Source organism: Stenella coeruleoalba (assembly GCF_951394435.1).
Source record: "Stenella coeruleoalba genome assembly, chromosome: 5".
NCBI classification, from domain to species: domain Eukaryota; kingdom Metazoa; phylum Chordata; class Mammalia; order Artiodactyla; family Delphinidae; genus Stenella; species Stenella coeruleoalba.
The window spans coordinates 96,606,792-96,619,046 of NC_137150.1; the positions used below are offsets into that span (position 1 = coordinate 96,606,792).

General features: G+C 37.8%; 1 protein-coding gene across 1 annotated transcript in view; it reads left to right on the forward strand.

Annotated features, from left to right (window-relative positions):
- The window catches only part of ABI3BP (ABI family member 3 binding protein), a 258,261-nt gene that overhangs the window by 242,091 nt on the left and 3,915 nt on the right, over nucleotides 1-12,255 (forward strand). The window contains exons 59-61 of the mRNA XM_079921882.1: nucleotides 10,381-10,460; nucleotides 11,256-11,285; nucleotides 11,908-12,069. Of these exons, the coding sequence (XP_079778008.1) occupies nucleotides 10,381-10,460; nucleotides 11,256-11,285; nucleotides 11,908-12,069 (272 nt within the window). The remainder of the gene's footprint in view (nucleotides 1-10,380; nucleotides 10,461-11,255; nucleotides 11,286-11,907; nucleotides 12,070-12,255) is intronic.

Consider the following 12,255-nt stretch of genomic DNA (forward strand, 5'->3'; position numbering starts at 1 on the left):
AAAGGTTTTAGTGTACAGATCTTTCATCTCCTTAAAATTATTCCTAAGTATTTTATTATTTTTGAGGCTATTGTAAATGTAAATTGTTTGCTTAATTTCTCTTTCTGATAGTTTGTTTTCGGTATATAGAAAACCAACAGATTTCTATATATTAATATTGCATCCTGCAACTTTACCAAATGTATTAGTTCTAGCAGCTTTTTGGTGGAGCTTTTAGGGTTTTCTACATATAATGTCATGTCATCATCTGCAAATAGAAGTTTTACTTCTTCCTTTCGAATCTGGGCATCTTTTAATTTCCTTCTCTTGACTAATAGCTCCCAGTGCTATGTTGAATAAAAGTGGTGAGAGTGCGCATTCTTGTCTTGTTCCTGATCTTAGAGGAAAAGCTTCCAGCATTTCATCATTGAGTATGATGTTAGCTCAATGGGCTTGTCATATAAGCCTTTATTATGTTGAGGTACATTTCCTCTGTACCAAGTTTGTTGAGTTTTTATCAAGAAAGAATGCTGAATTTTGTCAAATGCTTTTTCTGAATCTATTGAGTTCATATAGGTTATATAGATTTTTATTCCTCATTTTGTTAATATGGTATATCACATTGATTGATTTGTGGCTGTTGAACCATCTTTGCATTCTTGGAATGAATCCCACTTGATCATGGTTTATGATCCTTCTAATGTATTGTTGAACTCAGTTTGCTAATATTTTGTTGAGGATTTTTGAATCTATGTTTCATCAGGAATATTGGATTATAATTTTCTTTTCTTGTAGTGTCTTTGTCTGCTTTGGTATCAGTGTAATGCTGGCCTCAGAAAATGAGTTTGGGAGTTCCCCCCTCCCCTTCAATTTATAGGAAGACTTTGAGAAGGATTGGTGTTAATTCTTCTTTAAATGTTTGCTAGAATTCACTGGTAAACCCATCTGGTCCTGTGCTTTTGTTTGTTGGGAAGTTTTTGATTACTGACTCAATCTCCTTCCTAGTAATTAGTCTATTCAAATTATCTATTTCTTCATGATTTAGTCTTGGTAGGTTGTATGTTTCTAAGAATTTATACATTTTTCTAGGTTATCCAATCTGTTGGTGTATAATTGTTCATAGTAGTCTCTTATGATCCCTTGTATTTCTGTAGCACCAGTTGTAATGTCTCCTTTTATTTCTGATTTTCTAATTTTATTTGAGTTCTTTTTCTTAGTTACTGTAGCTAAAGGTTTGTCAGTTTTATTTATCTTTATGAAAAACCAGCTCTTAGTTTTGTTGATCTTTTATATTGTTTTTTGGTCCCTATTTCTTTTACTTCTGCTCTGATCTTTGTTATTTCCTTCCTTCTACTAACTTTGGGCTTAGTTTTTTCTTCTTTTTCTTATTCCTTGAGGTGTAAAATTAGGTTGATTATTTGATATCTTTCTTTTTTCTTAATGTAGGCATTTATTTCTATAAATTTCCCTCTTGGAATTGCTTTTGAGGCATTCCAAAATTTTGGTATGTTGTCTGTTCATTTTCCTTTGCCTCAAGATATATTTTGATTACTCTTGATTTTTTTTCTTTGACCCATTCGTTGTTCAGTAGCATGTTTGTTGTTTAATCTCCACATATTTGTGAAATTTCCAATTTCTTCTTTTAACTGATTTCTATTTTCTTACCATTGTGGTTAGAAAATACACTTTATATGATTTCCATTTTCTTAAATTTATTAAGGCTTGTTTTGCAGCCTAACAGATGACTTATCCTGAAGAAAGTTTCATGTGCTCTTCAGAAGAAAGTGTATTCTGTTGCTGTTGGATGGAATGTTCTTTATATGTCCTTTAGGTCCATCTGCTTTAACATTAAGTCCAGTGTCTCCTTATTAATTTTCTGTATGGGTGTTCTATATATACATTGTTGAAAGCATGGCATTGAAGTTCCCTGCTATTACTGTAGTGCTATTTCTTCCGCAGATCTGTTAATATTTGCTTTATATACTAAGGTCCTCCTATGTTGTGTACATGTTTACAGATGTTATATCCTCTTGATGAACTGACCCCTTTATCATTATATAATGACCTTCTTTGTGTTCTATCACAGTCTTTGGCGTAAAGTCTATTTTGTCTTTTATAAATATAGGTATCCTTGCTGTCTTTTGGTTTCCATTTGCATGGAATATCTTTTCCATCCCTTCTCTTTCAGTCTATGTGTGTCCTTAAAGCTGAAGTCAGTCTCTTTTAGGAGAATTAGGTGGGTCTTGGTTTTTTAATCCATTCAGCCACTCTATGTCTTTTAATTAGAGTTTGGTCCATTTACATTTAAAATAATTACTGATAGATATGGACTTACTATTGCTATTTTTTTCATTATTTTCTGGTTGTTTTATAATTCCTTTGTTCCTCTCTTCCTCTGTGATTTGATGAATTTCTGTAGTGTTATGCTGTGATTCCGTTCTCTTTTTTGTGTGTGTATATCGATCATTGGTTATTACTTTGTAGTTACCATGAGGTTTACATAAAACGTCATATGTCTATTTTAAGTTGATGACAACTTCAAACACACAAAAGCTCTACTTTTTTACACTCTTCTCTCCACGTTTTGTTTTTATGCCACAATTTACTTTTTTTTTTTTTTTTTTTTTGCAGTATGTGGGCCTCTCACTGTTGTGGCCTCTCCTGTTGCGGAGCACAGGCTCCGGACACACAGGCTCAGCAGCCATGGCTCACGGGCCCAGCCGCTCCGCGGCATGTGGGATCCTCCTGGACCGGGGCACGAACCCGTGTCCCCTGCATCAGCAGGCAGACTCTCAACCACTGTGCCACCAGGGAAGCCCCATAATTTACATTTTTACACTGTATACCCATTAACAAATTATTATAGTTAGTTATTGTAATATTTTTGTCTTTTAACTCTCATATTAGAGTTAGAAGTGATTTACCCATGACAATTTCAACATTAGAGTATTCCGAATGTAACTGTTATTTACTTTTACCATTGAGTTTTATACTTTCTTGTTTTCCTGTTACTAATTAGCATCCTTTTGTTTCTGTTTGAAGAACTCTCTTTAACATTTCTTGTAAGGCTGATGTAGTGGTTGGTGATGAACTCTTTCAGCTTTTGTCTGTCTGGGAAACTTTATCTCGCCTTCAATTCTGAAGAGCAACTTTGCTGAGAATTTTTTCTTTTTTTTTTAGTTTCAGCACTTTGAATATATCTGCTGGTCCCTTCTGGCCTGAAAGTTTCTGCTGAAAAATCTGCTGATATTGCTATGGGAGCTCCCTTGTACATAACAAGTTGTTTTTCCCCTGCTGCTTTTAAGATTCTTTCCTTGTCTTTAACTTTTGACAATTTTATTATCATTAATGTGGATCTCTTAAAATTAATGTGGGTCTCATGGTGTGGACCTCTTTGGATTCCAAAGTCCTCTTTGGAACTCTCTGGCCTTCCTGTATCTGGATGTCTGTTTCTTTACCCTGGTTAGGAAAGTTTTCAGCTGTTATTTCTTTGAATAAGCTTTCTGCCCCCTTTCTTTCCCTCTCCTCATTCTGGGACTCATATAATGTATATCTTGCTCCACTTGATGGTGTCCCATACATCTCTTAAGCTTTTTCATTGCTCCTCTGATTGGATGAATTTCACTGCCCCATCTTTGCATCCACTGACCATTTCTTCCACTCATCTAGTCTGCTGTTGAACTCCTCTAATGAAGTTTTCAGGTCAATTATTATATTCTTAACTCTGTGTTTTCTGGTTTGGCACTTTTTTATATTTTCTATCCCTTTGTACTTTGTTTACGCATTGTTCTCCTGACCTTGGTAAGCATCTTAATGACTTATTTTGAACTCTTTATCGGGTAAATCACTTATCCATTTCATTAAGATCTGTTTCTGGAGATTTTTCTTGTTCTTTTGTTTGGAACATATTCTTGTTTCTTCATTTTCCTTGATTCTCTGTTTGGTTTCTGCACATTAGATAAAACAGCCGCCTCTCCCAGTCTCAATAGAATGGTCTCAGGTAGGAAATGAACCTCTTGAATCAGCCCAACCTGAGCTCATAGTTGTTTCTCAAACCTCTAAGATTGTCCAAACAACTTTCTTTGTTCTTAGTGGCTCCTGGTAGTTGGGGGTATGCCAAAACTCATGAGTGTCCCAAAGGGGAGGAACACAGTCAGCATTTACATGCAGGCTGATTATAAGCTGGGCCCTAGGCAGCAGGTGGGAAATTATGTAGTTAAGCCGTTTCCAGGGCGTTGACTTAAAAAATATTCACAACCTAAAAGTTGAGCGTTATATTTTATTTGGTGGGCGTTTTTAGGACTTCAAGCCTGGGAGGCAGCATCTCAAGGAACCCTGGGAGAACTGCTCTGCAGAGGCGAGGGGGGGAACCAGGATAGTTTTGCAACAAAGAGCAGGTAGTCAGAACATCAAAAGATTACTGTTAAAGAAAACCAGATATCCCAAGTTAAGGAATTTAGAGCTTTTCTTTGTATGGGAAGATGCAAGAGTCTAGGCTTACTGAAATCATTCCTTTCATATGCACCTCAGCTATCTGGGGCCAGTGTTTTTACATCCTGAGTTTCCTCAGGGCTCACTGTAGGGAGTGGCTGCAGTCTGATGGCTGGTAGATGGCAGGTATTCTTTCCTTCCTGAGTTCCCTCAGGGCTCACATTGGAGGGCTGCAATTGCTGATGACTGTGACATCCTTTGTTCACTGATATGGCAGGAAATATTCCATTTCTCAAGGGAAACACTAGGAGATGGCTGTTTTTGCCTGCTGGGCCCAGGATATAGTTAGGGCAGGGTGGTAGGGTAGGGAAGTGTGCTCCTACATCTATTAAAAACTGCTTTTTGTTTGCTAATCCTGTGGAATTTGTGAACACAAGCCCACTGGCTCTCAGAGACAGGCATTATGGAGACCTATTCCTTGGGCAGCAGCTGCAAAAGCTGGGGTGTCAGCCATTTGTACAAGCCCCTTCCAGGGAAATACTAGTGGCTTGGTTTTATTGTTGTAGCAGGCTGAGGGAAGAGGACAGGGAAGGTGTATCCCAACCTCCGTCACTGGGGAGGATCACAGCCAACCCCTAAACATGTGCTAAAACTAAAAGCTTCACCCTCAGGTGTCAGCTTTTAAAAGATGCATATAAACCCCTCAGGGAAAGATAGGAAGATGGGCATTTTTGCCTGCTTCCTCTGTGCTGAGCCCTGGGGGGCAGCTAGTTAAAAACTGCTTCTTTGCCACAGTCCTGTGGGACTCATGAATGGCTAAGTAACCCATTGGCTATCAGAGCCAGGTGATCCAAGGACTCATCCCTTTGGATGGAAGCTGTAAAAACTAGGGCACAGACATGTTTACAACCTCCTTCCAGACAGATACTAGCAACTTTGAGCAGGCTGGAGAGAGAAGGTGGGAGAGCATCCAATGGCTTCCCTGGTCTCCAGGGAGGATCATAGCCCCCAGAGCTTGCTAAATTAAAATCCTGACCCTCAGGTTGCAGCTTTAAACACTGGCAGATAAACACACACCTTTCAGAGAAATATTGAGATAGGTGATTGTGCCCTTTTGCTCTGCCATAGTGAATGCTCATGCACTTGTGAAGAAGTGGATTTGCTATATCCTTATGGGTCTCATAAGCACAAGCCCAGTTGGCTTTCAGAGCTGGGTGTTTAGGGGACCCATCCCTGAGGTAAGAATCTTAAAAGCTGGGATGCAGATGTGGGTTACAAACCCTTTGCTCCTCAGGAAGAAGTTGGGAGTTGGGGATTCCCTCCTGATTATATGGTGCTGTGTCAGGGATGGGATTTATGTCAAGTGTGTTTCAGCCTTTGCTACCCATTTTGATGGGGGTATTCTTTCATTTCCCCAATGCATAGGAGTTGCTCAGCTAGTTTCTGGATCTCTTTCAGAGGGAATTGCTCTATGTGCAGCTGTGCATTCAATGTGTATGTGAGGGGAGGAGAGCTCAGGAGCTTCCTATGTTACCACCTTAGTCCTGCCTCTCTCATTCCCAATTATTTTAGCTATTTCTTCAGTTAATTAAATCCATATGTCTAGACTGACTATTTCTCCAAATGGTCAAGTGCTCAAGTCATCTATTTGTTACCTGTGTTTGTTTATGGCAACATCTCCTGGAAGCCCTCACCATCATCTTTTGCCTCTCTCCTATGTCGAATCCCCCTAATTCCTATATCCCATGTCTTCCTTGTTTACTCGCTTTCTGGGATTTCTTGAGAAACACATCTTGAAGAGACGTTATGGAAGATAATACTTTTGAGTTCTTACGTGTCTGAAAATATGTTTTATTCTGATACTGTTGTTTAGTCAAACATAGATTGTAGGATAAAATGAACGCTTGAAAGCATTGTTCCATTATTTTCTAGCTTCTAGAGCTGCTGAGATGTCACGTCATTCTGATTCTGCATCCTTTGAATAGGACCTATTTTCTTCTCAGAAACGTTTAAGATCTTGTCTTTATCCCAGTACTCTGAAATTTTGCAATTTGTTTGCTTTAGTCTTTTTTCTTTTTTCACCTTGCTGGGCAAGTATTAGGCCTTTTAAATCTAGAAACCCATGTTTTTCAATTCTGGAAAATCACTTAAAAACTTTCTAAGATAATTTTCTACCCTCCTTTTCCACTCCTCTCTCTTCTAGAACCTACTAGTTTTATATTCCCTGAAAAAATCTGCTCATTTCCATATTTTCTCTCATTTTTCAACTTTTTTTCTAGTATTTGTAAAATTTCCTTAACTTTATTTTCCAAACATTTTATTTGAAGTTTTATTTATTCTGAACTTTTTATTTTAAATAACTTTCTTCTCTATGGGATTTTTGCACAGCTAAAATCCTATGCTTATTCCCTATGTATAATCAATATTTTCTCTGAGACATTACTCTCTTCTACCTACAGTGTCATAAATCTTGTGATAAAAAGTGCTTCTTGGGAAAGATTTTGCCTTTTAAAATATATTGTGTTATATAATTTCTGTTTAATGAGCCAAAAATATGTGCCTTTTAGTTCTCATGCAGTTAATTAATTTAAAATGATTTCTTCAAAACTTGTCAAGTATCATAAAACAGTGGGGAAAAAACCCAAAAACAATCCCCCAAAGTAGCTTATCAATATTTGTGGCCATTCTACAAATATAGCTGAAGTGTAAATAACTGTGAAATAAAAAGACATGGAAATAATTTCAGCAATCAGACTTGGCCAAAGCACAGAGCTTTTTGGCAATGGCCTGGAGTGTGGAATGCATTGCCTGCTTGAATCCAAGTCCAGGTGCCTGTGATTTCTTTTTCCACTTTCAGTTCACCATTTTTTTTTTTAATAAGTTCATCAGGCCTCTGAGCTAGAATTTAATCTGTGGAAAATATTCTATGCCAGAGCACCCCATGTATGTGCAATTTATTTAAATGAGTGAGATGGGTGGCTTTATATCAGCAGTCTTACTGCAAAGGATAATGGCACTTTCTACCAGTTGATTAGTTTACAAAATGCTTTCATGTGCAGTTTTTCACTCTAAAAACGCTGAATGTTTTAATTCTATGACATAAATCACAGCAAGGTCCTTTTTGACCTACCTCCTAGAGAAATGGAAACAAAAACAAAAATACACAAATGGGACCTAGTGAAACTTAAAAGCTTTTGCACAGCAAAGGAAACCATAAACAAGACCAAAAGACAACCCTCAGAATGGGAGAAAATATTTGCAAACGAAGCAACTGACAAAGGATTAATCTCTAAAATTTACAAGCAGCTCATGCAGCTCAATATCAAAAAAAAAAAACCCAATCCAAAAATGGGCAGAAGACCTAAATAGACATTTCTCCGAAGAAGATATACAGACTGCCAATAAACATGAAAGGATGCTCAACATCACTAGGGAAATGCAAATCAAAACTACAATGAGGTATCACCACACACTGGTCAGAATGGCCATCATCAAAAAACCTACAAACAGTGCTTCCCTGGTGGCGCAGTGGTTGAGAATCTGCCTGCCAATGCAGGGGAGATGGGTTCAAGCCCTGGTCTGGGAAGATCCCACATGCCGCAGAGCAACTAGGCCCATGAGCCACAACTACTGAGCCTGCGCGTCTGGAGCCTGTGCTCTGCAACAAGAGAGGCCACGACAGTGAGAGGCTCGCGCACCGCGATGAAGAGTGGCCCCCGCTTGCCGCAACTAGAGAAAGCCCTCACACAGAAACGAAGACCCAACACAGCCAAAAATAAATTAATTAATTAAAAAAAAATCTATGAGCAATAAATGCTGGAGAGGGTATGGAGAAAAAGAAACCCTCTTGCACTGTTGGTGGGAATGTAAACTGATACAGCCACTATGGAGAACAGTATGGAGGTTCCTTAAAAAACTAAAAACAGAACTACCATACAACCCAACAGTCCCACTAATGGGCATATACCCTGAGAAAACCATAATTCAAAAAGTCATGTACCACAATATTCACTGCAGCACTATTTACAATAGCCAGGACATGGAAGCAACCTAAGTGTCCATCGACATAGGATAAAGAAGATGTGGCACATATATACAATGGAATATTACTGAGCCCTAAAAAGAAACGAAATTGAGTTATTTGTAGTGAGGTGGATGGACCTAGTCTGTCATACAGAGTGAAGTAACTCAGGAAAAGAAGAACAAATACCATATGCTAACACATATATATGGAATCTAAAAAAAAAAAAGGTTCTGAAGAACTTAGGGGCAGGACAGGAATAAAGATGCAGAGGAGATATGGGGATGTATGTATACGTATAGCTGATTCACTTTGCTATAAAGCAGAAACTAACACAACATTGTAAAGCAATTATACCCCAATAAAGATGTTAAAAAGTTTTTAAAATAAATAAATGAAAACGCTGCATGTTTTAATCCCCATATCACAAAGTTTGGAAAAGCAAAGACAATAAGAGTACAATGGTTAAAAGCGTCATTGCTCTTAACTGAAAAATAGGAAAATAATTATCTCTTGGGGTTTGTGTGTATTACTTTTCCTATGTAGTATCTGGTACATAGTAGGCACTCAAAAAATGTTCACATTGTAATGCTAGAATCTGTCTTCTTTATAGATTTCAGCAGTACCTCAATGGTCAAAAATCTGACTCCTTGAGCCCCAGAAAGTTCTGTTATTGCTCACTTGGTATCCTCTGTACCAAATTAAGAGCTGTCATCCTTCTGTTTTTCACTTTTTTCTAAAGTATTTTTTGTGTTTTGCACTCTTAGTCAATTACAAACTTTTTAAAAACAGGAATTATCTCCCAAAAGTCTTTCACAATTTTGAAACTGAATCAATTCTATCAGCTGACTCAAGCTGGTTTTACATTCAAAATTACTTTCCTGCTAAGTCTGCTACTGAAAGGAACTCTTCGTTTCAGACAAACAGCAAATAGCTTTACTGTTTGAACTTAAAAGGGTTTGCTCTGCTTGAGTATTCTATGGATGAAGTTTGTCAAATATTGCATAGTAATTTAGTGCATAATTCTTAAGGACAGAATCAAACATAACTGCAAGGGATATGGGCTTATTTTGTCTTTTGTTTTTTTAACATAAAGGGTTAAGGGCCTGGCCCATATAAATCTAGTTTATAGAAGGAGAGAAAAGTGTCTTTGTGCCCATACTCTTCATGAGCTGACACTACCATGCCCCTACTCAGAATATATCGTGGCTTCCTATGATCCACAGAAGACCCAAGTTCCAGGAGATATAACCAGGAACTTCTTGCAACAAAATATTTTCATGTACATCTGCTCCCATAGCTTATCTAGTAGTTCTCAAATGTCAGTGGGCACAGGATTCACCTCAGGAACTTATTATAAATACCTCTCTGGAATCCCTCAAAAAGGGATTCAGTAGCTAGACTGGAACAAGAAGTCTGCACTTTAAACAAACTTTCCCCAGTGTAGCTCTATCATGTGATTCTGACATGGGTAGCTCAAACCCCACAATGAAGAACACTGCCTAAGTCTATGGCTATACCCAGGGTTGGGATAATAAGGAATAAAAAGGAATTTATTCTGCGCTCCCAGGAAGTAGCTAAACATTTGAAGGAAACTGAGGCTCCTTGTTACTGGAATTAGCCTGGGTCCACCACATACCTCTTTTCCTGTATGTCCATTAGCAACCTGCCCAGCTATTTCTATTAATTTGGAGTTTTTAAAAGACAACAATCTTTTTTATTAACTTAACCCTTTTCTTCTAGAAAACAATTAGACAAGCTGTTTGAACAGCAGAATTAAAGGAATTTTTCTTTCCTGAAGCTTCTTCTAGAACATATGTCCATTCACTGTCATGATGATTTCAAAACAGAATCAGGAAGAATGTCGGTATGACAAGAAAATTGTTTGTTTCCTACCACTTAAGAACATTATTTCTGTTTTCTGTTTGTTTCTTTTCCCCCCTGCACAGCTATGAGTTCCAGGTGAAACCCAAAAACCCACTTGGTGAAGGCCCACCCAGCAACACGGTGGCATTCAGTACTGAATCAGGTAATCACATCAGCAGTAATTCCTAACAAGGATATAAAGGGTCACCATGTTTTGCACAGCTTGTTTGAAACCTAGCTAAACACTGGGTAAAGCATTTGATTTAAAAAAAAACCATCCATTTGAAAAAGCAAACTGATGAAGGTACCCTTAAGGAAAGACCCCTTGGGTTTTTCCTCATTTATCTTGATGTCAGAAAAACATTAGGCATATCAGTTTAAAAGAAAAAAAGCATATAGTCAGTCTATACTGAATAGTGCATGAATGCTCCTCTCTATGCCTAGAATCTGTGCCTAGAATCAAAATATCAGACGCTCAGCCACAGTATCCAGAAAGGGAATTCATGTGAGTTTTTTACGATGAACAGCCGTGAAATTTTCTAATTTGGCCTAAGTTTCAATTCCTTAATGAGATACATCTGTACTCACAGCATTAGTGTATAATTTTTTACACCAAATGCAGTTCATGGCATCTTGGTGATTTTATCATCAATAGTTTTTTTAATGAAACTAAAAGAGGAAGATTTTAAAATGGAAGTAAAATCTAGAACAGCAATGAAGACTACTAACTTCACAAATCACATATAAAAGATACAGCTGAGTACGTGGCAGAGGAGCTTCTCCACTGGAGAACAATTCCCAAAACAAAATATACAATTTTCAAATTTGGACTTTAGTAAGAGTGTACCGTTTTGCAAGATTCCTTAACAACTATAAGCACCCATCTTCTTCACTATGTCACTGGAACACTGGGACTTACCTAATAACCTCTGACTCTGTCTTTGCTATTTCTCCTTAGCTGACCCAAGAGTGAGCGAGCCAGTTTCTGGTAAGTACCTACCTGGATGAGAACACAGCTACACGCTTTCCTACAGTGATTCAACTCAACGGGCATGGTAGAATTTTAGTCATGATTTCACTTTAGTCCATTTAGTCTTCTTAGAATATCAACCAGGTATGAATGCTTACCTAAAACATTCAGTAACACTGACAGCCTATGTTGTTTCAGGAACAAGTTGAACATTTTAAAACCTGCTTTCCATTCTTGTAACAGACCAGCTCAACTTTTCTGTTTAATGATTAAGTCAAGATACAGGACCCTCACTTCCACTTTTAATAACAAGTCACATTAAAGCAACTGTTTAAATTGTATAATATGCTGCAAAAAAAGAAACCTAAATTTGCTCCTAAAGGGATGCTGTTCTACATTGAGCACTGCAGAGGCTAGTCAACTCTGACACATACTGCTCCAAGATTTACCTCATCATTGATGGAAATTTAATTGGGGGTTTACTCCTATATTTTTGGCTCCAATATTTAGCACTGGAGAAAACCAGCTATGAGCAGGTTGACAATGAACTTGGCAAACTGCTTTTTTAAAAGCTTTTAAGACAGCTCTTCAGGACCGAAAGTCAAATACTAAACTCAAACCATGTGCTTTTCTTATGCAGCAGGAAGAGATGCCATCTGGACTGAAAGACCCTTTAATTCAGACTCTTACTCAGAATGTAAGGGCAAACAGTATGTCAAAAGGACGTGGTATAAAAAGTTTGTAGGGGTGCAGCTGTGCAACTCTCTCAGATACAAGATTTATCTGAGTGACTCCCTCACAGGTAAGCACGGCCATCAGTTCTGTTTTGAGGATTATCCTTCAGGAAACGCTTTGCAGCATTCTGTAACTTAGCCTTTTCTATGGACAGTCCCAGACACGAAGGTGTGATGTAAATACAAGTTTCCTTTTTGAGCAAGATGTTATTGGAATCTTAGGATTTGAGACATGCTACAAGAAGGTAAATAAT